General features: G+C 38.4%; 2 protein-coding genes across 2 annotated transcripts; one reads left to right on the top strand and one right to left on the bottom strand.

The window, feature by feature from the left end:
* Positions 1 to 1,068: 1,068 nt before the first annotated feature.
* LOC122639834 lies at positions 1,069 to 13,269 on the top strand. Its single transcript, XM_043832832.1, has 20 exons — positions 1,069 to 1,281; positions 1,414 to 1,502; positions 1,620 to 1,729; positions 1,872 to 1,926; positions 2,837 to 2,925; positions 3,756 to 3,822; positions 3,926 to 3,988; positions 4,179 to 4,346; positions 4,468 to 4,561; positions 4,661 to 4,740; positions 4,849 to 4,924; positions 5,342 to 5,385; positions 7,278 to 7,345; positions 7,722 to 7,807; positions 7,934 to 8,091; positions 8,187 to 9,525; positions 9,712 to 9,995; positions 11,703 to 11,909; positions 12,024 to 12,180; positions 12,705 to 13,269. The coding sequence occupies exons 1-20, from the start codon at positions 1,170 to 1,172 to the stop codon at positions 13,007 to 13,009; spliced, it is 3,651 nt and encodes a 1,216-aa protein (XP_043688767.1). The 5' UTR covers positions 1,069 to 1,169; the 3' UTR covers positions 13,010 to 13,269.
* A 994-nt stretch (positions 13,270 to 14,263) lies between these two features.
* LOC122641114 (polycomb group protein FIE1) lies at positions 14,264 to 25,046 on the bottom strand. The gene is made up of 13 exons (XM_043834436.1): positions 24,837 to 25,046; positions 24,158 to 24,223; positions 23,941 to 24,063; positions 21,510 to 21,590; positions 21,331 to 21,423; positions 21,108 to 21,183; positions 18,470 to 18,549; positions 18,323 to 18,394; positions 15,842 to 15,901; positions 15,600 to 15,696; positions 14,732 to 14,795; positions 14,480 to 14,539; positions 14,264 to 14,358 (listed from the first exon to the last, which is right to left on the bottom strand). Exons 1-13 carry the CDS (start codon positions 25,011 to 25,013, stop codon positions 14,295 to 14,297), a joined length of 1,113 nt encoding a protein of 370 aa, XP_043690371.1. The 5' UTR covers positions 25,014 to 25,046; the 3' UTR covers positions 14,264 to 14,294.
* Positions 25,047 to 25,992: the final 946 nt, after the last annotated feature.

The raw sequence follows: 25,992 nt of genomic DNA, 5'->3' as shown, positions 1-25,992 counted from the left end.
CTCCCCAACCGGACGATGTGTGCTAGACATCGTCCCGCGTGGGAGAGGATTTCAATCCTCACACACACACACACTCTATGATCCTACTACTTGGTATGTGATCCCTCACACATATCTTTCTCTCTCCTCTTCCACATTGTCTACCTTGTGATAATTAGGGTTTTGAACCATTGAGTGGGAGGACCGAAGGATTGTTTTTGCTGTTCATGATCTCAATCAATCGTTAATTGAAGGAACCCATCAATTTGTAAAGTAATGCATGGTCAAGTGTCATATTCCTATTCTTGGTAATTTACTTGTTTGACTTGAAAAAAATGAATTAAAAGTGAATTTATCGAATCTTTCATCATTATAAGTTATGAATGCAAAACTTCATTGTAATTCAAATAAAAAACAAATCAATCTAAATTGGTATTAATCCGATATATAAAATGCAAAATAAATCGAAATCGCGAACTAAAACCAAAACCAAAGTTTCTTAATGATTTGGTTTTCGATTCAGCTCGATCGAAACCGTGCCGAACCGACGGTTTGACACCAATATGCTTCCGAATATATTTTCATTTCAATCATAGCGGAACTTGTGGAAGGATCTCCCACCAAAATTCCAATCCTAAGTCGCTTTCCAAGGGAAAGAAGACCTATCAATAATAGCTGACATAGTTAATGGTATCCCACTATATGCCAGTTATTAAAAATCATTTAAATATTTTGGAAGATAAAAGATAGTTCATGTCGTAAAGTAACATCTAAACCTTTTTCACTTCCCAAGAATCACCAAAGACCAAACGAACCGACAAATCCCTCTCTCTTCATATCGTCTACATCTTCTGAGTTCTGACACTCACCGAGAGATCCAATGCACCATTCTCTCGCACGTGCTAATGTACGAACGAAACCCCCCCTTTCGCCGTCCTTCGCACATGGTTCACCACTTTACCTTGGTGCGATCCTAACGCATTCCCTCCTGAAATTACCGGAAATCATGCAAACGAAGCGAAATGCCGATTTTTGATTTCTGGTTTTTTCTAGTTTCATTTCTTCATTGTTGATTTAGAGCTACTGTTCTTGTGGATCTGAAGGGAGATAAATGTTTTTAGAGTTTAATCGGAACTGTTAGGGTTCAATGAGTTTGTGGAGAAGCTTCGATTGGGTGTGATGAGCTAGAGATGGAGTCGATACTTTCTTGGGCTTTGGAGTATACGCTCAAGTACTGGTTGAAATCTTTCTCCAGAGATCAGTTCAAGTTTCAGGGTGGAACCGTTCAGCTTTCGAATTTAGGTAAATTTAGGGAAAGAATGGTTGGTTTTTTTTTTTTTTTGTTGTTGTAGAGAACCTAATTTTATTTAATAAGAAGTAAAAAAAGGGGGATGAACTAATGAGAACTTGTGTGGTTGTGTTTGGAATTTTTAGATATAAATGGAGATGCTTTGCATGCTAGTGTTGGATTGCCACCGGCTTTGAATGTGACAATAGCGAAGGTTGGGAAGCTTGAGATAAAGGTTAGTTTGTGGTGTTGTTTTAATTTCATTTGGTTTAATTGGATTGAATTTGGGATAAGAACTTGTTGTTATATGTCCTTTTTTGTTTGTAATTGAGTTGGCTGGTGTGTTTTTCAGATTCCGTCGGTCAGTAATGTACAGACGGAACCGATCATTGTTCAAATTGATAAACTCGATTTGGTTCTGGAGGAAAGCTCGGATTCTAATGCTGGAAAGAGCTCAAGCAGGTAATGCAATTGCAAAGTTGTTTAGGGCATCAACTAAGATTTCAACCGGCAGTGCAGACTGCAATCTCTCTCTCTCTCTCTATTGCCATTTAATGGCTTTCCTGCTATTTTCTTCCGTTATCTTTTCTTTTGTTATGTGCAGTACTCAATCATCCTCTAGCTCAGGAAAGGGCGGCGGCTATGGATTTGCTGATAAGGTAAAATATCTAATCAGCTGTTGGAGATGTATGCAACGGCATTCACTATGTCCAGTTCATCTCATGGACTAATGGAACTGAGAACGTTCTACCCATTTAATTCTTGATCTGAGCTGGTTCAATGGATGGATGCTTCTCATCAAGTAATTTGTTATTGTCTCACATCAGTGCCCTGTCCATCTTTTACAAGCTTAACACATAAACCAAGCGACTACATGAAAGTACAGATGAATGCTTTTATTCTGCTCTATATCAAACCAGAGAGTGGTAGCTTAGCAACTGGTTATCGATGGTCAGTGGTATTAACAAATTCGAAGCCTGTTAGGATGCCATAAGTGAATTCCATATACTTCGTATTTGTTTGTCTTTCATGATGATAAAGATCAAGAACGTGAACAAATGGTGGGTGGGTAGGTCATCTAGTTTGTGGGCGTTTGCACTGAGGTATTGTCACCTCCCACCAGCTTGCAAAAATAGTTTCTTGTTTGATTAGTCTATGGTTGCTATCTCCTTCCCCTCCTCCATTGAAACAAATAAAAATGGGAAAAAGAAAGATGGTTGGGCGCCTGCAAATACAGAGTTACCCATAAATACTTCCCAGTAGACACAGAATTGTACCTTAGATGATAAATGACATCATAGGATGGCATGCTATGCATGTTCAGCATGAATTTAAATCTTAATTGATGATAGTAGTGAGACACAATATATCCAAATGTTGGTAGGGTGAGAATTTGGCTTTCGAATATAGCTATTTTTTAATTGTTCTTCAAGTGTATGGGTATTAACAAAAGACTCATCAGTAGCCTCATCTCTGTTTCTGTAGAAAGTTAGGTCATAATCTTTCCTCATTTATTTTCTGGCATTATTGCTGAGTGATGGACATTAACCTTTTTATTTTTTATATCAGATTGCGGATGGAATGACTTTAGAAGTGGGCACCGTCAATCTTTTGCTTGAAACTCGAGGGGGTGGTCATAGCCAAGGGGGTGCAACTTGGTAATTTCTTCTTACTGACAAATTATTAGTTAATATTGACTAGTATAGACTCTATTTATGATTATGAACATTTTCATTTTGGAACACAGATCATTATTTGTTTTCATCCATTATCATTTATTAAATTCTTGGATAAAAGCTTCGTGAAGCTATGTCTAAGTTAGTAGGCAACCATATATCTTTTTGGAACATGAATTGCATTTTCGTACATTTTGGGTTGGTGTATTGTTGCATTTCTTTCCTCTTTTAGTGCTTTTAATCCTTTTTCTTGCGTATAATATGTTAGGCTCTACTTGTTTCAATATAAAACATTGAAAATATTTTTTGATAAATTATTTAGTTAGAGACGGCTAGATAACTCTTGTCGTTTATCTAAAAGTGTGGAGTTAAGGAATTTACAACTTATAAACCTATGTCCAGCCGTATAAATGGTAGAATAAAAGCTATTGGCTAAAACTGACACTGTATATCTAAATATAGCGCCACATTCTAGAAAATAATTTCAGTATTTTACATTAAAACAAATGGAGCCTTGACAACTGTGATTATCATTTTCCCCCTACACAACAAAATATCAGAATTTTGGCTCCTTCCAAATGTTCTGTAATTGTTTTTTTTATTTTTGTAAATCACTTTTGAAATTTAATCAATTGACTTTGTGAATGCAATCAATGCATTTGATGAAACTTTCACTACGTTGAAGGTTATGTTAAATTGTTATGTGAAGCTCACTCTGTGGAGATTAAGTTATATACTTTATTATGGAAGCTGTAGTGCCTGTTTGCCATCATGAACTGTTATTTGATATTTCTCACTTACTCTCTGATCAGGGCATCACCTCTAGCATCTATCACAATACGCAACCTTTTTCTGTATACAACAAATGAGAATTGGAAGGTATTTGCTTTGATTGCTTGCATGATCATTTATTTGATGATTTATCACCTATTTTTATAACGATCATATATAACTTGTACTATTTCTTGCCTTCTTGGTACAGGTTGTTAATCTTAAAGATGCGAGGGATTTTTCCAATAACAAAAAGTTCATATATGTGTTCAAAGTAATTGTGTTAGCCTGTACTTCTCGTGGGTCTCCTACTTTTATATTTAAACTACTATAAGCTGCCCATTAGACTTTAATTTATGTATTCCTTTATGTTTTAATCTGTAAGAATGTTTTTGGATGAAAAGATCTTACTGCAATCATCCCCTCTTAACTTATGATTATGCTGGTCTGTTCTCTGTCACCAGAAACTGGAATGGGAGTCATTATCTGTCGATCTTCTACCTCACCCTGATATGTTCACGGATGTTCATTCATATTCTAGTGATGGAAGAAGCAGACAAGATGATGATGGTGCAAAGCGAGTGTTTTTTGGTGGTGAAAGGTTTCTCGAAGGAATATCTGGAGAGGCTAATGTAATGAACTTTGTTTTTCAAGTTGATTATTGGAAGACTTTGTTGTGGATATGTTAGAGAGTATTGCATTAGTTTATGTGGGATATAGCATTCTGAATCTTTTACTTGCAATCATTATCAGATCACAGTTCAAAGGACGGAACTAAACACTCCATTAGGGCTGGAGGTTCAATTGCATATTCCAGAGGCCGTTTGTCCTGCTTTAAGTGAACCAGGTGAATAAATATGACAAATACTTTCTGTGTCTTATTAGAGTTGTGTACTTTTGAGTGTCATGAACACGTGATGCTATTTTGATGCCATGGTATGAGTAGGACTTCGTGCTCTATTGCGATTCCTGACGGGATTATATGTGTGTCTAAATAGAGGAGATGTGGACCCAGAGGCACAACAGGTGTGTTGCCTTTATTGTTACTTGGGAAATTTTATGAGAAAACAATTTTATGAAAGGTTATGCTGACTTTGTGTAAAGCATTTAACATTTCTTTATTGGTGCTTGCAGAGGTGTACAGAAGCAGCAGGACGTTCCATCGTTTCCATAGTTATAGATCATATATTTCTTTGCATAAAAGATGCAGGTTAGTTACTTGTGACAAACATGTCACTCGAGCTTTCCTAAAAAGTTTGTTGACGTTGATCCTTGAGTAGTTCTATTTGTTTGTATACACACCTACTAAAGTTTCTTATTTTTGCTTGTTTTATCTTATTGACTTGATCATTATGAAATTATTAGATGTTTGATAGAAAAGTTGGGGCTGAACCCCTGCAAGAAACTTCTATAAGTAAAAGAAAGTACATATATTTTTGTAAAAATTTATTGTACACTAAATTCCAACTTCTTTCATCGTCAATCACAATGTTGTTGATCTTTGAGAGTATAATTGTTCCTGTCCTGAATCGTGATAGGAAGCAAAAATTCAATGCCTTTTATCATTCATCTATTTGTAAATATTATTACCAGGAGAGGAATTCTGACAAATTTTATTTCTCTGCAGAGTTCCAGCTCGAGCTTCTGATGCAATCACTTCTTTTTTCTCGGGTATGCAACTATGCATCCATGAGGTGTCCCTATTTCTAAAGATGTAGAAAAAAAAAAGAATAAAAAATATAACGAAGTGATAACAACAACAACAAACTCAGCCTTATCCCAACTTAATGGGGTTGGCTACATGGATCCAAACAAAAGAAAATAGGGAAAAGAGTTGTAACCAAAAAGGGAAAGAAAAGATGGGAGAAGAGGGATGGGGAAAGATATGAAAAATGCAAAAGGAAGAAAGACAAATGAAAGATGGGAAATTAAAAAAAAAATGAAAGATGAAAGATATTAAGAGGAAAGAGGCACAACCCAGCGTGTTAGGAGATTCTCAGCTAAATGGGGTTTGTGACATGTATCTTTGCCCTCCAATAGGCTCTGTCCGATGTCATACTTGGTACAAGACCTAGACTATGCATGTCCTTCCTCACCACTTCTCCTATGGTCATTTTAGGTGTGCCCCTAGCTCTTTTAGCTCCTTTAATCGGAATCATATCACTCCTCATTACTGGGGCGTCCCTAGGCCTCCGTTGAATATGACCATACCACCTTAAACGACTCTCTCGGAGTTGGTCATTTATTGGGGCAAATCCCAAGTTCGCTCTTATATATTCATTCCGTACTTTATCCTTGTTTTTTTCCACACATCTATCTTAACACCCTCATCTTTGCTACACAAAGCATATCAATATGACACTTCTTAACTGCCCAACATTCTGCCCCATACATCATGGCCGGTCAAACAACAGTCCTATAGAACTTCCTTCGTCTTTGTCACAGGTTAGATCCTCTATATGCGCTAGCTAAATTGGTCTCAACCCATCACTCTCAAATAAAGTGGCATACTCAAATTGGAAAAGGAGAGCAGAGAGATCTGATTACCAAACCAAATCAACCTTCCAACAAATGGAAAACAAATAGCAATCAGAGAAGGAAGAGAGGGAAAGGGAAGAGCGGCTGATCCGCCAACGGGTGATATGCGAGCGAGACTATCAGTGAACCAAGTCAATCCTTTTCCGCTTTGCACTGGTTAAGTTTTAAAGGAATACGTTGGTCACATAACACTCCGGACGCACCTCTCAACTTCATCCATCCCACTTTAATTCTCTATGAAACATCATCCTCTATGTCACCTTCTTTATTTATGATTGATCCCAGATATATAAAATAGTCACTTTGCAGTATCTCTCTTTCCTCAATTCGCGCCATATCAGTATTCATCATAGTGTGACTAAAATTACACATCATATACTCCGTCTTCGTTCTACTAATCTTAAAGCCTCTTGTTTCCAAGGTTGACCTTCAAAGCTCTAATTTAGAGTTAATCCCCTTTTTTTGTCTCGTCCACCAAAATGATATCATCGGCTAAGAGCATACACCATGGAACCTCGTCTTGAAGTGATAAATAAAAAAATAATAATATGGCGTATCCAGTGCACGAGGCTCCCAGCAAGGCGGTGGGATCTGGGAAGGGGCATATGTACACAGCCTTACCCCCACTTTTTTGAAGAGAGGCTGTTTCTAGATTCGAACCCACTACCTCCAGGTCACAATGGAGCCACTTTACCATTGCGCCAAAGCCCGTCCTCTATTTATCAAAATAATAATAATAAATAAAACGTTAGGTGAAGGTCATGTTTGTTTTAGATGCATTGCATATTTTCTATGCAATGTCTCTGTGGAGGAAAAATATGTTTGTGGCATCTCCCAAGCCATTGTGCTAATCGAAAGAATGTATGATAGATACTGTTTACATGGGCTCTGCAAAGCCATTTTTCCTCCCCTTCCAGTCAATGTCCATGTATTTTCTCTGGTCTTTGTGCATGGTATTATTTTTGTCTTAACTTAGTTTAACCATGTGCTCCAACTCTTCGTGCTTGACTGTGTTATCCTGGCAGGTGAGTTTATCAGATGGAGAAAATACAAAAAATTTGTCCCGAATTATGATTGGTGGAGCATTTTTGAGGTACGCCTTTTCTTTCCATATGTTCATGGCTTCTTTAATTAGAATATTCCATATGTTCAAGATCCAGTTTTAGTTTTGACTATAAATCAAATTAAGGTGCTTATAATTGTGGGCAATTGAGTCTTCTGTTGAAATTTCTTTTTCATTGCTGCAGTAAAAACTAGCTATGTCCTCAAGCATTTATAAATGTTCCTGCAGCATCCAGACCTAGAAGTCCGCATAAATGCTTACATAATTTGTGGAGTGTTTGCAAAGCAAATTTAACTGTCCGTTGTTAACAGCTTCTGGAATAAAAAGAAAAAAAAAAAGTAGCTAGCACTTTTCTTAGTTTTTATATCATGCAGTGGCATTCAATTTTTAAGTGATTGGAATGCAGGGACACCTTTTCTCATCCTCCATGCACCTTAGTGCAGCCATCCATGCAGGCTGTTCCGGAAGATCCTCCGCATGTTCCTGAATTTGGTATATTTTAACTTCATCATTTACTTCTTGATAAATAATTCATTATCTTATGTTTATAAATGCTGAGAAATGAGTTTATCAGTCCGTCTAAATTTGATGTCTTTCCTTGTCTTTTTGTTTGAGCAGGTGTTGATTTTTGCCCTCCAATCTATCCTTTCGGAGACCAGCAGTGGCATTCGTTTGAAATTGTTCCTCTACTATGCCTACATACTCTTCAGATCAAACCCTCACCAGCTCCTCCATCTTTTGCTTCACAAACAATGATGGAGTGTCAGCCCCTTCTGGTATATCAGCAGATAATTTCATTAAAAGTTTATTCCTATTTCCTACCATTCATTATTTTTTCCCCTGGGTTGATTTTTTTTGGATTTTTCCTCAGGTTAATCTTCAGGAGGTATCCTGTTTGAGGATTGCCTCATTCTTAGCTGATGGTATCGTGGTCAATCCTGGCACTGTTTTACCAGATTTCTCTGTTAATTCTCTTGCATTCACTCTCAAAGAATTAGATCTCACTGTTCCTTTGGATGCTGGGAATTCTGAGAATTGTGCGGTTGACAGCAGCAATGAATTGCAGAGAACTTTTGATGGAGCAAGGCTTCACATTGAGAACTTATTCTTCACAGAGTCTCCTAAGGTAAAGCCCAGGCTTCTGAACCTGGAGAAAGATCCTGCTTGCTTCTGTCTCTGGGATGATCAACCAATAGATGCCAGCCAGAAGAAATGGACAAGTCGAGCTTCACATGTTAACCTGTCTCTTCATACCTGCAGTGGCTTAACAACTCGTCAAAGTTCCTTTGATTGGTCTGCAGATCTGTGGAGATGTGTTGAACTGCATGATGCTTGTGTCGAAGTGGCTATGGCAACTGCTGATGGAAGTCCATTGATATCTGTTCCCCCACCAGGAGGTGTTGTCAGGATTGGAGTTGCTTGCCAACAATACTTATCCAACACCTCAGTTGAGCAGCTGTTCTTTGTTCTAAATCTGTATGCCTACTTTGGTAGAGTTAGTGAAAAGATAGCAATAGTTGGAAAGAATAACAGAGACAAGGGAACTAAAAAGGAATCCTTGGGTGGAAGGCTGATGGAAAAGGTCCCAAGTGATACAGCTGTGAGTTTAACAGTGAAGGACCTCCAGCTTAGATTTCTAGAATCTTCCTCCCTGGATATGCAAGGGATGCCTTTGGTTCAGTTCCTTGGGGACAATCTGTTTATAAAAGTTGCTCATCGAACCCTAGGTGGTGCCATGGCAGTTTCATCCAGCATTATTTGGCAGGGTGTTCAGGTTGATTGTGTAGATGCGGAGAGAAACCTGACCCATGAGAATGACATGGCAATGACTTCAATTGAACATGGTCAATTGGTTACTGGGAATGGGAACCCACAACTGAGAACCGTGTTTTGGATTGATACCAGAAGCAAGCATCAGCCAAATGGCCTTGTGCAGACAATTCCATTTGTGGACATAAACATGGTGCATGTGATCCCATATGATGCTCGAGACATGGAGTGCCATAGTTTGCACTTGTCTGCAAAGGTTGCTGGTGTTCGCCTTGGTGGTGGAATGAACTACTCTGAAGCTTTGCTGCATCGTTTTGGTATACTTGGGCCTGATGGTGGTCCTAGTGAGGGGCTTTCTAAATGGTTGAAGAATTTATCTGCCGGACCATTGTCAAAGCTTTTCAGAGCATCACATCTTATTGAGGATGATCAGGAACAGAGTATGGAAAACAACTTCTGAAATTCTTGATTAATTAATAAGTCTCCAAGCAAAAACTGTTTTCACTTTGAACCTGCGAATTTGATTCTCCGTTTTTTTGTCATTCATCTTCTTTTCCTACTCCTTGTTTGACTTTCCTTATGTTGTAGTATGCAAGTCTCTTATTTTGATTGATTTGTTATGTCAGATGAAAATTCTAAGGATGAAGTGCATGGGAGTTTATTGGATTTGGGAAAGCCAGATGTAGACATATCCATAGAATTGAAAGATTGGTTATTTGCTCTTGAAGGTGCCCAGGAGATGTCAGAAAGGTGGTGGTTTTGCAACAATGAGGATGTTGGCAGAGAAGAGAGGTGTTGGCACACAACTTTCCATAGTTTGCAAGTGAAAGCAAAAAGTAGTCCAAAACAGGGTACAAATAGCAGAGGAGAATCAAATGGGATACATAAATATCCTGTTGAGTTGGTCACGGTGAGCATTTGCTTCAGTTCATGTTTTTTCCTGGCTAAATTGTGCATGAGCCAAAATGTTCTTTCCATATTTCTGAAGGAGAAGAGCTATTGAGAATCATAGAGACAAATTAAAGTAAACCTGGTTGAGATGTGTTTCTTTTGTTTGTCAATTGAGGTCATTGTAGAAAAGAAAAGAAAAGAAATTTATGCAACCTTGGTGGCATCATGATGCAGGCAGGGAGTACCTCACTCCCGCAAATTCTGTAAATCTTACTTTATCTGTCTGAAGGTTCATCCCTATTCTGTATCTAGCCATTGGATTAATGAGTCCTTTTGGAACACTCAAGGTCTTCCTAATAGAGACCAACCAAGACCTGGTACAGGTCAGGTCTGCTGATCTGGACTTTTAAAATTTCTCTCAAACCTGCTCCTCTGTTCTCCAGGTTTACTTCTTTGACCATTGACCTCAATCTGACCATTTAATCATTGCAGTCTTTTGGGGATTTGTTAACCTAACATTAACTTACCTCTGACCAGAATTGGAACTCCGTCTGATAAGGTTGACTTTTGACCTTATTGTTGACTTATTTCTGTTTTGGGTTTCATTTGGGATCTTGTTACGAGGGTGTGTAATCTGAACCTACGGTTCATCCTACATACCCCCATCACCTCATCTTCCTCATCCATCTGGGGTTGGCAACATAAGATATTTTGCCATCCCAATCTTTCTTGGGCCATTTCTTTCTGTAACTTTTCCTCATTCAATCCAATCCCTTCTCAGGTCCCTTGCACTAGTAGAAGCCTTTAATCTGCACCGAACCACTATTTGCCAGCAGGTGTCAATGTGATTTTTCATTTATGCTCAACTGGTATGCTTATGCAACTATCTATTAATCTATTAAAAGAGAAAAAATGCGTTCCTTACCTTTCTCCAAAAAAAAAAGAAAAAAGACATGACCACATCTTAGAAACCCCCCCCCCCCAATTTTTTCTTTCTTTTTTCTACAACCTACCACATAGAGCAACTCCACCATTTTTATCGGAGAAGATACTTTTTCCTTCTATATATTGAGCATTCCTATCGGAATTATCATGAAAAATAAATGTTTCACCTTGTGGTAATTAGTGTGCATTTCTCCAGCCCAGAGATGTTACGAAGCACCATTACACTTGGCTATGTTTATTTTGACATTCTTTAAATTGCAAATACTCATCCTCACATAGTTTTCACGGCGTCTAGGCAACCCAAGGTGTTGGAGAGGGTCCAAAATCAAGGCGACACCAACAAGGTGCCCAAGACGCCTAGGCAATGCCTTGACAACTATGCATCCTCATGATATTTTTGTTAAGAGTAAGCACCCGCAGGAAAATTAAATTGAAAGCATAGGCGTGGCCATTTCAGTGTTTCCGATCCCTTCCTTTGCTCTCAAAATTAACTAACCTTTGTTATTTAATCTAAATGCATCAGTTAGGAATTGAACCTGATAAAAAAATATTTTGGAGTACCCATCAATAGTTATCTACATCCGTATAGTGCTGAGCATGCTTTAACACCGATTTCAACTGCAGTCAAAGCTTCAATTTCCCTAATAGTTGGCCTTTCTTGTGAATTGCATTTTTTATATTTATTATCTATTGGTTTTTTTTGGGGGGGGGGGGGGAAGAGAAGATTATTATCATTATTATTATTATTATTATCTGATTGTTGCTTGTGTGAGGCATGCAGGTCGGTGTGGAGGGCTTGCAGGCCTTGAAGCCCCAAGCCCGGAAAGAAACCTTTCAAACTGGAGTCTTATCTGGTGGGACCAAGAAGACTGTTGGGAACACTGGAGGAGTGGATCTGGAAGTCCGCTTGGTTGTCTCTGAGGATAATGATAACATTGAAATGGTCCAGTGGATGGTTGAAAACATGAAGTTTTCTGTTAAACAGCCGGTAACAATACACATCTCTCTCTTTATTTTTGTTGGTAGGTATTGAAAAGAATGAGTGTTTCATTTGGTGCTTATTAATATATTCTATTGATTCTGGTGAGTTACTGCTTTGAAGATTGAGGCAGTTGCAACCAAGGAGGAGCTGCAACACCTAGCCTTGCTGTGCAAGTCTGAAGTTGATTCTATGGGTCGAATAGCTGCTGGAATTCTGCGGGTACTTAAACTTGAAGGATCTGTTGGCCAGGCGGCCCTAGATCAGCTTAGCAACCTTGGTAATTTTATACGTCTTTTCATAAGTTTCATTTCGGTACTAACTTATGCATTAACTATAAGAAAAACATAGATGGTTGACATGGTTCAGCACCAACAAAAACCAAAATAAGTTCAACTGTCCGGAAGTTTTTTTTTCCTTTTATTTTATTTTATTCATTTTTTTTTTTGGGGGGGGGGGGTTTAATTAACACTTCATTCATATAATATAAAGAGAAAGATAAATAGTAGTTCAACCTTCGGAGAGGGGAATCAAGTAAAATAATCAAGCCCAACATGAGTTTTCCTCTTGAGCATTATTAACCTTAGAACATTTTGCTATCCATCCATTTCTTTATCTATAGCTGTAGTTCACCCCCCCCCCTCTCTCATGCTTGTGTCTTAGTTTGGTCGCCTGTAGTCCTGTGCAAACAACTTTTATCTTGTGTTCGGAGTAGTTTAGGATGGGGAATTGGTCTAGAACTGTACATATTCCTTGTATTTTCCTTTGGTTTCCTTTCCTCCTCATGGGATTAGCAACTTGCAGGAAGTGAGGGCTTGGAGAATATTTTCACTCCAGAAAAGCTCAGCAGGCAAAATAGTACTGGCGTTCTTGCACTCAGCCAGTCTCCAAAGATGATAGGTGGCAGCCCACGTCAGAGCTTGGAATCAACAGTTGCTTCCCTTGAGACAGCAATCTCAGATTCACAGGCCAAATGCTCAACCCTCATTGCTGAATTTCATAGTCCAGAATTTTCCATACAACAGAGACATCTTTTAGATATTAAACAAATTAACGAGAAACTTGAAAGCATGCAAGCTTTATTGATGCAGTTGCGGACTCAACTTTAAGTGGATTTTTGTTGCCCGCAGATGTAACTTGGTTGGACTAATTTGCCAACCGCAGATTTTGGTATTCTTTATTGTATATACACAACATAGATAAAGAAAAAAACACAGGTTGAGTATGTAAGGGGTAAAATATTTCCATAACAAAAGGCAGAAATGAAATTGACTTCTGTTGCTCTCCGAAAATTCTGTATCCTGAAAGATTAGGGGCCTCATGTATGATTTAGACTTAATAAGAATGAATATATTCTGTGCTTTGTGTTATTACTGTCTGAACCGTCATGTGTTCATGCTCAGGATGACAATTTGGCTACGAGCAAGAACTTACGGATGATATTTTATTCATCCGGAAGTCGTTATTGGAAACCTTGAAAAGGGCATTCCCATTGCATGCAACATAGAAAGCAGAAATGGTTGCACCTGAGATGAGAATGAGAAATGGGTGAAGGAATGTCACACTGCATCAGACCAGACGAAATTAACATTGAAATTCTAGTGATCTCTGTAAATTGTGCTTAGGTTTAATGGGAGTGGTTTCTATAAATTGGGTCTTGGAGGCCCAAATGGTCAATGAGAAGCCCCTCACCATAAATACAGTGCTTTAAATGGCTAGTCCAAAATGAAGAAATGCATCAAGGTTGCACGCTATATTATACTTCATCGTGATTTGCAAGCTATTGGTGACCCAAAGAGGTGAATGGTGAGCCATCTATAGGGAGAACCAATAAAGTCAAAACCATCACCAGTTACACAATATTAGTTGGACATAAATCACAACAAAAGCTCTGCTTTCATTTCTACAAAAACTACTAAACCAACAGTTCAAGTGCTCGGCTTCAGATCTAAAGGATCATCCACTTCGGCTTGGTGAAACCCTCCATTACTCGGTCATGAATGTGGGGTAAGGATGTGGGCAGGAAAATTCCAACTTCCGCAGAGCACATTCTGGACCTGTCGCTTTCTTTATTAGTTTGCTGTTGATGGATTTGAGAGGCTCCACTGTAAAGGAACGACAATTAGAGCTCAGTCCCGGTTTGCTTGATGACGACAAACTACTCTATTTGGAAGCGAGGGGCTAGGTTGACTGCGATCAAGAGGAAAGCCTGTGTGACCATTTATAGATCATGTTACAGAGGGGACTCCTTTGGCCACAACCTCGGAAACAGCATTAATATTTCTCAATAATGATGATGCAGGATCCCAAATTCAGTAACATTTTACAAGAATAAGAGAAGTGAGGAGAGACCCCATTTAGTTGGGATAAGGCTGAGTTTATCATCTGGCAAGCTTATGGAGTAGCAGTTGCATCCCAACGCCAGATTGTCCCATCTTCACAACAGCCAAGGATGGTGCTGCAATAGGTAAACACAGGTTGAGGAAGTCAGTAGTCTCCCCTTGCTATTTGAAGTGTTTTGCTAAATGAAGAGGCGGTATGCACGTTTACTGGGACACCAAACTAATTATTAGATTTACCTTCCATCAAAAGACATGGCAGTCTGTCTGATTGGAGATTTACACTGCATATGAGAGAGCCTGAAACATGAACAGTTCAGCCAAAACAGGAAGACCTGAATACCCAATCAATTGTACAGAACTGCAGGTCTTTTAACAGTATTAATGATTTTTTTTTTTTTTTTTGTTGGGTTGTGGGAGGGGGGGGGGGGTAGGGGGTGGGAGGGAAGGGTACTAAAAAATTACAGTTCATTTCACAGAAATTAAGCATACTTAGCAATAAGGACAGGGGGGCTGGACTGCAGTTCCCATATATAAATCTTGCCTTCCCTGTTTCCTGGCAGAAGAGAACTACAATAGCTGAATTTCTTGTAAGCGGCATGTACAAAACATGTAAAACAAAAGTAACAAAGCACTTTGTGTGGAACACAAAGTCGGTCAAATTCACAAGTCAGGGGTTGCTCCTCCAAAGTAATAATCACAGTGGAAAATTAAAGGTCGTGGTGAGGATGGCCCAAGGACTAACTGATGGCACACAAGCATCTCATTGGACCAATAGGCTACATCTACCAAAATGAACTCATAAATCTGATGGCCACATACAACATTAAGCTCCACTTTAGTGCAGGAAATTCCTATGGTGGAGCACTTTGTATGGAAAGTCCAGTGCTGACCATGGGAATGTGCATATGAGAATGGTTAATAATTCTTAAAATGTACTTGATGAGGAGAAACCAATTGAACTCAACTCGATCAACAAAACCTTATCTACCTGACAACACCACAAAAAAAGGGACTACCCAGTGCACGAGGCTTGTGCGCGGTCTGGGGAGAGTCATAATGTATGCAGCCTTACTACCATTTCATGGAGAGGCTGTTTCCCGACTCAAACCTGAGACCACTAGGTTGATGGAAAATAGATCTCCAATCAGACAAACTGATGGAAAATAGATGTACTCACTTATTTTCCCATTTCTGATGGATTGATGTCCTCACTCAACACATCAATTAGGTCAGCTCAATTTATGCAGAGCCATATATCTGAACCTAACTCCTGGCTTTCCTGGCCTGATGAATACTCCCACTTTTTCTTTTCCCTGGGTAGATGAGTACCCCCACTCAGAGAACAAGCATTACTTACCAATAGCTGTTGCATTGTAATGAAAATCACATGAGAACTTGATGAACCAAATATCGCACTCTGGAACAGGGTACTTCTGAAGAATGTCCACAGCACCCTAAACCAAAGTCAGTATTGAAACCATTAATCTTGTAGGTCACAAAAAAGAAGTGGATCAACAGATGGTGTAAATAAACCATCAAAGACAAAAAAAACACTCTAGACACTTCAGAAGAGAAGGGATGTGAAGAGGAAAATCTAACCTCACCAGGAATATGCTCCTTGTTTTTTGGTTCCCACAAGACAATTTCATTGTCAACACTCTGCGTTGCAAGATAAAACCCAGTAAGGTACGATTTTACTTCTATATATATATATATATAAATATTTGATGTTACAAAGGGGATGGGGGGAGGGACAAAGGGAGATAGGGGGGATACTAGGTGAGTAGCAGGGGTCTCGAAACCGAGACCACCTGGGGACAAGGCTCTACTGCCCTATCCGCCAATCAGCTGTCCTCTATTTTACTTATATATTGCTTTTGATTGTAGGTTTCTGGACCAGAAGAAGCATAATTATAATATATGTTATGAGTATAATCTATAGGGAGAGAGGAAATCCAAACAACCCCAACACCCCCCCCCCCCCCTAAAAAAAAAAGGGGGGGGGGGGAAGAAAAAGAAAAAGGAAAACATTTTCCACTATGTTAAAAAAGCCTTAAAATCTTAACCCAGCACACTACTGTTACAACTTGGGAATATTGTGAATCAAGAATTAAGGTCATTAAACTCGAGAGTCAACTGACCAATACAAAGTATGGTTGAAATACAACTTCAATTTAGTGCAATTCCACTATTGCAGTCCCAACCACAACTAGAAGAGTGAGGCACTCACTTTGAGCTGTACCTCCCCATTTGCCCCTGATCTCACCATCCCATGGTCGACAGCATGTTGAAGTGCTTCGAATATGGTCTCCTCTTTTCAGTACTATTTTGATTCAGCTACACAGAAAGACTATTCACATTGTTCGGGAACTTTTATATATATATTACCTGTGTTTTTCAAATTTGGGGAGAAGTCCTTTATTGTTTTGTATAGATTATCATTAGTGGCTTTTTTTACTAACTGCTGCTCACCTTCTGTGCATCTGACTAATCAAATTCAGAGATTTACGATAAAATTCAGTACAACGAACAGACAGAATCTTAAATATCAAATATAAAGAAACTCAGACCAGTATTAATGAAGTTATGACTGTAAGAACAAACTGAAAACTGAACTATAAACAAGTGCAGCAGACTTGAGAGATTAGAGAAATCTGACCTGGAATGGATGGGATTAGAAAAGAAAATAGAATAGAAGGGATAACAGAAATAAGGATTGCAGGAATCCACCTGTTGTGACCCTGGAATCCACCAAGAGTCTATTGAGAACCAACCTGAGCAAAGTTTTGAATCCACAGTTACAGAAAACTGAACTTTTATTAATAAAAAAAATGTAGCTAAACGACATAGGCCAGTACATATACATATAGAGTTCATACTCTTAAAATCTATCATGTAGAACTGTATTTGAAAGGACAAAACAGTACAAAGAACAGAATTGAAACACTGAGAATGTATAACCAGATATAAGAGAACTGCTACAACTTAAAATCAGTAGGTCAGATGAGACTGAACCTCAACTTGAGTTCAGTAAATCAGAGATAGAATATTTGCTGAAAATCCCAACTCAATCCAATGGTTGGATCTAAGAATATGAGTCGATCCTACTAGCACTAGGACAAGGGTATATTTGTCAATGGAGAGTAAGATAGAGGAAGAAGAACAGAGCAATAAGAGAAACACCCGGGCTTCACACCGCAGGGTGGTTGGGAGGATCGAACACAAGATTTCCTTGATCAGACACACTGTTTCTTCACCATTGGAGAAGAAGAGCAGCAAAAGCTTTTCATTAATCAAAATTCGTGTACAATGCTAGACCCCCTTACAAACTTAACTAGAAAACTCAAAAACAGATTCCTGACACTAAAAAGGAAATGCCTAACCCAATTCTTAATTAATAAGGTAACCTAAATTGACTAGGAAACTGACTCAAAACAGGACTAAACTTATAAAATCCTAATCTAACCTAACTAAAACACTTAATAACAATTAGAATAAAGAAATAAAGACACTTAATTAAGAAATCCCGTATGCCTAGCCTCTACTCACATTATAAGCCCATTTAAGTGATCAATTACAATGAAAACCCATGGATCAGAGGCCCAACACATTCATAACCCAACCCAAGGCTTATTTCCATTTTCCACTAAACAAAGCCCATTTAGGCAAGCTTAAACACTTGAACAAAAGAGAACTAACTTAAAACATTAAAGAAGCTAACTCAAGACAGAAAATAAAAGACTAAACACACTGGGTCACACTAGGCTTGCCTCTTTTGGATATTCTGCGATAGATCATCAAATCTGCACCACTCTAATATTCCTAAACTGATTTGGAACTTAAACTACTACTTGGAAAGCCAAAACAAACTAGTTTTCTAAATACCTATGGAACCCAACCCAAGATTTGTTTCCACAAAATAAGCTCATTTCTGTGATCGTCCTACATCATAATTATAGACAATGCCTGATGTACACTACAAACAAATCAATGACAATGACATGGATCGTCTTTTCTTCAACATGACTTGGATGAGATAAACTTGGCAAAAATGAGGATGTCTTTCAAGCAACAGTTCACCTTTGATAAGATGAAATCCCCAAGCCATCTGTTGCAATCAACATAGTTCGAGTGAATTGAAGCTACGACCACCTGTAGAAATAAAGGTCACATCAGTTACAAAAGTAAAAACAAAAGTATGTAAGATTACAACTCATCATTACTCACAGGAAATTGCACATATTTCGTGGGGAATTTGGAAGGAAGGTCAGTCCATGTAAAAGACTGCTCAACATATGTCCAGAACTCTGCAACAAGCTTAACAAGTTAACAATAAGGATATTAAAAGAGAAAAATATTGTAAACAACATTCCATATACATGGCATCGGTGCTGACTGCTGAATCAGCATTCAGTCTCTCAGATTTGAAATAAACCTAAAGGAATATAAATCGATGATCTAAGATTCTCGGCATTGCTTTGAAATGGAAAAGTGAAAAATGTAGATGGTTCAAAGTCATAATAAAAAGATAAATGATATGATTGAGGAAGCCTGTCTTTCTTTTAAATATTCTTTTTAATAACATAAGTTCTGTATTCATTGAGTCAAATTCTAATAGATATATTACAAAAAGAAGATCTACAATGTGTTTCATACCAAACTAGTGGTGGGTGGGTGGGGGTAGGTAGGATGAACCCTAGGTTCAGGTTACACACCCCTCTTACAGGGAAAACAATCCTAATGCGGGTTTAATCACAATTAAGAAATAATTAAATCTGAATACAAAATTCAAGAAATAGGAGAAATTCAATTGCACAAAATCAGAGACTCAGATCAGTTTCTAAGTCTGATCAACTGTAAATCTAGGTTGGTACTTTCAATCCTCAAAATATAAATCAGATTCAATGGTCAGATCTAGAGTAATTAGAGAATCTTCAAGTCTGAACTCAAAACTGGGCAGAATCAGGAGAAAACTTAAAGACCCCAAAAGATCACCCAGATCTCACAGTTAGATTAAGATTAATTGTTGATTTCACGTTATAGAAAATAACCCAAAAAACAGGCATCTGACAGGATGTTTTACAACAGGAAAGTATTAGGCAAACATGCAACCAATAATAGCCAGTGTTTGAATATGACGAACTAAGAAATAACCCACTAGAATCTGGCTTCACAGTACAGCAGTGTTTAATCAACAGAAAAGTAAACAGCAACTTACATGTAAAACAGAGAATAGAAAGGAAGAATGTGACCTTTGGCTTCACACTAGCAGTCCTGGATCAAAATCACACTGATCCCAAACATAGTTCTAAATCTTACCGAGATCTCGAAAAACTCAAGAAACTCGAGCTGGTCGAGACGAGTTATAGGGCAATATCTCAAACTGTCATTAATTCGAAAAACTCGACCGAAATTTCGGTGCTTTTGTACTGTCTAGCCAAAATGGTACAAAGTGTCTTATAAAAGGACACAATCTTGACCCAGACTTCAAAATTTCAAAGTAAACTCAACAAAGAAGGGGGAAAAACTTTGGTTCTTGATTTTTTGGCCACATCATCACTCAATACTACTGGGACACACTACTGAGGGTTGCCACATTACTACGAAGAGATCGATTGAGTGGACTCGATCCAGCACGTCATAGTTCAGTAAGCAGTCACATACTCATAGTATTGTATTGTTGGGAGTTGGGACACGGAAGGCTAGGGTAGTAGGGTCTATATGACTTATGTATTGTTCACTGTACCTGGGTTGGGTGTCTATGTAATATGCATTGTTCACACTTCATTATTCTTTGTAGTAGAAACTTTAAGTCTTTAACTATTTCTTATATACTTATTCAATATTATGTGTCTTCATCCATTGTTGCATAATTTACTTGTTTTACTTGCCAATTATGTCTCATGTCACTCAAACAATGTGTAGAATAGACAATATTACATTAAGGGTTCAACATTTACAGTCAATCAAGGGTGCAAATCCAAAACACAAAATTGGGTGCTTTTTTTACAATTTGAAGATTTAAATATGTTTATTAAGTCTAAAACAAGCTTTCCTTAAAGTTTCGAAGCCAACTATGGCCATTTGTTCACTAAAACATCATACCGAAACGAAAAAAAATGCACAAACTCACCAAGATCTTGATCGTCTCGACCTAGTCGAGACACCGAGTCAAGATGAGTTTTCGAACTATGACCCCAAGGATTTCCCACCCTTAATTGAGTCTCACAACATGCACACTTTCTTAGCAACGAAAGAAAAGATTCAAACCAAAATCTCATTAATCATATTCCTGTGGAGCCCATGGCTCTTACAAGCATAGTTGTCATGGCGTCTAGGCAATCCAAGGCGTTGGAGAGGGTAAAAAATCAAGGCGACCAAGGCGCCTGGACGCCTTGAAAACTATACTTACAAGCTTTATATAGAAAACTAAAACAAAACCCTAATCTGACTAGGAAAGTAAAATCTTATTGCTAAGCAACATAAATAAGAAGCATAATATTAAAAGGAAACCTTCTCACACAAGGTGAAGGAATTCAAAGCCTATCAAACAACTTAAAATAAATACTAACAAAAGTAATGAAGACTAATTCTGTATGCCTACCTTCTACCCATATTTTAGACCTATTAAAGTGGCCCATTACAATGAAAACACATGGGATCAAAGGCCCAACACATACATATCCCAACCCAAATCTTATTTCTAATAAAATAAACCCATTTTTGTGAGTTATCTACATCAACTAGTCGGCACAGGGCTGAGTAGAGCTCAACCTACAAAATTATTGTTTACACCTTCAATCACATATAAGAAACTATTCGCCATTGCGGGAACTCTAAAACAAAGCAAGAGAAGATAGTTTACCTTTCATGGACCAAATCTTAATTGTATTATCCATACCACAACTTGCAATGCGGTATATGTCTGAAGGATGGAAGTCCTGTAACATTGGAGACTCCCTTCAAATAGTCAGCAATTAAAAGTTCCTCCCTTATTTATAACCACAAAAGAAACTTGATGAAACTACCTAAAACAAATATAGAAGGAAGAAAGAATGACGGAACATAGGTACATTACCAACACTTACCACGCTCAAGACTTCATTGCGATGACCCCCACCTCCAGCAAATATCAAGACGCATATCCCAGTATGCACATTCCATAGCCTGACAGACTCATCCTGTTCCAATATCAAAATGTCACACTCAAAAACTACAAGCCAAGAAGAATAAGAGTGTCTCAATTATAGCAGATAGGAGTTCTTACTTTGCTTGCAGAGACCACAAGTGATGGTTTCAATGCTTGAGTCCTGATTTCATTTATCGAGTCCCCATGGCCAACAAAACTCTGCACGTATACAAGCATCTCAGAAGAAATCCTACTTCCTCATTTACACAATGCATGATGCATTTGGGCCTCTTCTCTTTTTGGGGGGTTATAAATATTTGGGCCTCCTTTTATAAATGGAGAAAATATAAAAATACAGAAATAGGGTTCATGTAGATCACAGGTTCCAGAGCACAGGTGTAGCTGCAAGAACAAGGCCCAAAAACCAGTCCAGAATCGCTGTGGGATTCAGCTGATGTGGAAGACAGCCAAGGTCTGATCATAGTTATCAAGGTGGGAAGGTGACCATGGCGTTGGAGAGGGTCTAAAATTAAGGTGACACCGTCTAGGCGGCAAGGCGGCCAAGGCAACCAAGGAGCCTGAACGCCTGATTCAACATCTGTACTGAACTCGTTGACGATTTTTTTTTTTCAAGATCGAGAGAATTGATGTAGATCATAGGTTTCAGCATAGGTGTAGCCGCAGAAACAAAGCCCAAAAACCAGTCTAGAATTACTGTGGGATTCGTCGGTTGTGGGAGACAGCCTGGTCTGATGCGGCCTGGTTCTTGGTTGGTTCGATGGAGCAAATTCCAAGGGCCAGATTTCTAATTTTGAGGAATATCTCATAAGGTATCATGCAGATTGCGTGGGGATTATAATTTCCATATTTGGTATCATAGTAGAGAACGTTGTAGACACAGCTGTAGAAAACCCCATGGACATGACTGCTGATTTCGAAGTTGAGCACATAGAGTTCGTCATGCCACCAGAGTTCTTTGAAGAGAAAGTTTCATGCCTTGAAGAATACATTCCTAACATCCACGAGCTGCCTGATTACTATTGTGGGTTGAAGATAGATGTTCATCACACAAAGTTGATTCCTCCATTTTGTAAAATTCAAGGATGAATTTTTTTCAACCAGGGGAAAATTGATGTAGATAAGCCACTTAGAACTTATTTTAGTGGAAATAAGCTTTGGGTTGGATCATATATGTTTAGGGACTATGATCCCATGGGTTTACTTTGTAATTGGCTAATTTAATGAGCCTAAAAAATGGGTAGAAAGTAGGAAAACGGGATTTAGTTCATTAGTTTAGTTAGAGTCCTATTTTGAGTTTGTTTTCTTTATTATTTCACTTTCTAAGCCAATTTAGGTTACCTTAGTAGTTAAGGTAGGGTTAGGCCTTTCCTTTTCAGTGTCTAAGTCTATTTTTGAGTCTTCTATATAAGTTTGTAAGGGAGGCCAGCATTGAACACGAATTTGATTAATGAAATATTGGTTATAGCCTTTCCAAAAATCCTGAGATAGGTTGGGTGAGATGCTCTGGCTGAGATAGCCATTCCCTTCCCCTATCCCCTTCCATCGGTTCTTGATTCCAAATCCTAATTGAGTTTAAGAGTACTACAAATTGCTGGGATTTCTTTCAACTAATTGTCACATTGATTTCTTGAAGATTATCACATCAAGATCATTACTGCTTCAACAGGTTACAAATTTGTGGTTTTTTTTTTTATTTGTTACTCCAACCAAGGAAATTGTTCCCTCATTTGAGTTTCCATTGTTCTCTTGTTTTCCCTTATTTTTAGTTTCCATTGTTCTCTTGTTTCCCTTATTCTTAGTTCCCATTATTCCCTTGTTTCCCTTATTTCTACTTCCCATTGTTCCCTCATATGATTTTTGTTTCCATTGCTCTCTTTCTTGTTCTTTGGAGATTTTCTTTTGATCCTACCTGGGATTAGACCTATTCAGGTTCTAGTCTTACATTAGATATTTCCTAGATTTTGTTGTTGGTTAAGGAGGAGATAATGTCCTGATCGTGTAGGAGTAAATTGAGTTTGGTTTTTAAAACCTTGCTAATGGCTCAGAGATTCAATGGAGAGTGGGATACATATGCTATGAGAGGGTGAGAGGCCCAAGGGAGTGAGTGAGAGACTCAATCCTATTTATCCATCTTCTTCTACCTTCTATGTTATTTTATTTTCCAATCAATCTGTTACAAGTCTGAGTACATTCAATTCTGTATTTTCTGCTATTGAAATCTTCCATCGATTAGTGCAACTGATGCAATATTAAAATCTGAATTGATTATACCTCAGATCCTACCTGGGGTTAGGTCATTCGTGAACCCCCCCCCCCCCAAAAAAAAAAAAAAAAAAAAAAAAACAAAAAAAACCTTCAGATTCCATATGGATCTGATATCCACAATATAGAGTGAAGGAAAGTAATAAATTAAAAAAAAAAAAAAAAAAAAACACAGTTGTTCTGGTCAAAATTAAGTATTCAATCATTTCTGATGGGTAGGAAAATGAAAAAGAGATAACACTGCTCTAGAAATGTTCAATTACAATCAAAATAAAAAATACAATACCTTATATAACTTTTCACTGCCAGTGTCAATGACCCTAATGATACCATTGATCCCACCTGCAACTAAGAGCGGTGCCCCATCGATATTGCATGCCCAACTCAAAGTGTAGAACGATTCTTCCTTCTGAACCATAAACCATGTCAAAACACCAAGCAGTCTTTAGAACATATACCAATAACAAAGGCAATCACTAAATGAAGAAGCTCTCCAATCTTACATCTTCATCAACATAAGACTGCAAGGCATCAATGACACCTCCTTCAAGGCACTGGTAAACAGTCACCTGAGAAAGCATTATCATTTCCACAATATTAAATGCGGATAAAATTGCCAGACAAGCATCGAAATAAGTAGAAATGCAGCCCCTTCTCGCAGCCAACAGAACTTGTTATCCAAACCACCCAAACGAAATTCTAGTCATGTTCTTAACATATTGAGATATAGCAATCCACAAAGAAGCTCTTGGATGGGCGAATAAAATATTGCCGCCAAATTTATATTTAAAAATAAAAGTCACGAAACCTGAAGTTGCCCCCATTTAGCTTCAATCCCATATTCAAAGAGATCTCCGAGCTTTACCACTTATCAAAAAACCACGAATTGTGTAGTAAAAGCTTGAGTTTTGTAACTAAAAAAAACAAGGGGGGGGGGGTACTCATTCCAGAGAAGTTCCAAATACAATTCATACTGGACATTAACAACAATTATTGGGAAACCCTAACCCAGTATTACACATTCACCGACACATAATTAATTGGGAATTCGTCGAGCAATACACGAGACATTAATAGTTGTAATAATCAAAGTAAGAACACGAAATTGAAATCAGACGCTAGAAACAAGCACAAATGGAATGGGGGAGGGGGGAGAAGAAGAAGAAGAATGAGAAATAATACACGATTGCCTCCGACAGTAGCAAAAACATTGAAGTAGTTGGCGTCGATGAAGTTGAAAACGACGGCGTAAAGAGGACGCTTGCCCTCCTGGAGTCTGTTCGTCACCCTGTACTCTACCTTCTTCGACGGTGTCAGCGACCCTTCCACTGGTTCGGACCCTAGCAGTCTCTTCGCCATTCTTCGCAACGATAACTAATTACAAACGTCAGCAGAGTTTAGAAGAATCACTTTCTGGCATTCACCAACTACATAAAAGGCTTCGGAATTCAAGTTTCTCGTCGGACAACTCAGTTTACTCACGAGTCACGACTTCACCCTCGAGTCGGGAGTCGAGGATCGGATTGGTGAATTGGCCGATACTAATTGGAATAAGGCGTCACCGATCCCGATATGAGTAATTCATTCGTAGGAACCGTAGAATTGAGGAAAGTTATTCAGATCTGAGGGTTGATTCTTGGGTTTTTGGGACCAATACCGGTCCAATTCAGATCGAAGCGGAGGAACCGATACGATCCCCGATTTCTTGTTTTGAAACACTGTCTTCGATCACATAGAGTTCTCTAAGGAGACAGTATAAAGAGAAAATCTCCAATCGACACCTAATTATTTAAGTGGGGTTTAAACGGATCTTTATCCTCTCAATTACACTGTTTGTATTTGACGTCAAGTACATCTAAAAATAACTATACATTACCCAAGGTGGGTTCCACCTCCCTTTATTAGATGTACTTGATATAAGTGCGGACAATGTAATTGAGAAGATAAAAATTCGATTTAAACTTGCCCCGTTTTCGTTGAATCTTTTTGATTGTCTTAAAAAACAAACCAAAGTTACGTGAACAAGGCAACCAAAAGGCTCACTTTTACCCAATGAAGAGTCAAGTGTGTGGTAGAACCGAGGTGAAAAACTTCGGAGACGTCGCCCTTAAGCAAAAATAGGGGTGTTAACTTTTGCTATCATATCTGGCGTGACTTTGAGATTTTGGGAGGTTGAATCAGATTAGACTTTCTGTGGTTGAAAGTAGCATCTGTTGTAGAAGGAAGTGACTTGATCAAGCAAATGGGGTTGTTCGAATTCTCTGGGAGTTGCCCATGCATGCCCAAAGTTGTTACCTTAACTGCAAGGAGGGGGGTTGCTGAAGGCAGTGCTACTTAT

This window comes from Telopea speciosissima, chromosome 9 (genome assembly GCF_018873765.1).
Source record: "Telopea speciosissima isolate NSW1024214 ecotype Mountain lineage chromosome 9, Tspe_v1, whole genome shotgun sequence".
In the NCBI taxonomy this organism is placed as follows: Eukaryota; Viridiplantae; Streptophyta; class Magnoliopsida; order Proteales; family Proteaceae; genus Telopea; species Telopea speciosissima.
Note: the sequence above shows the minus strand (reverse complement) of the source record. Positions and strands in the feature narration are given on the sequence as shown.

Excerpts from the sequence above, each read along its gene's own strand:
- LOC122641114 (XM_043834436.1), bottom strand. The coding sequence starts at position 25,013 with ATGGCGAAGAGACTGCTAGGGTCCGAACCAGTGGAAGGGTCGCTGACA. Across the intron at positions 24,224-24,836 it reads CTACTGTCGGAGGCAATCGT|GTGACTGTTTACCAGTGCCT; the intron begins GTATTATTTCTC and ends ATGCTTTCTCAG. Across the intron at positions 21,424-21,509 it reads TTGTGGTCTCTGCAAGCAAA|GATGAGTCTGTCAGGCTATG; the intron begins GTAAGAACTCCT and ends ATATTGGAACAG.
- LOC122639834 (XM_043832832.1), top strand. The coding sequence starts at position 1,170 with ATGGAGTCGATACTTTCTTGGGCTTTGGAGTATACGCTCAAGTACTGG. Across the intron at positions 1,927-2,836 it reads GCTATGGATTTGCTGATAAG|ATTGCGGATGGAATGACTTT; the intron begins GTAAAATATCTA and ends TTTTTATATCAG. Across the intron at positions 2,926-3,755 it reads AGCCAAGGGGGTGCAACTTG|GGCATCACCTCTAGCATCTA; the intron begins GTAATTTCTTCT and ends CTCTCTGATCAG.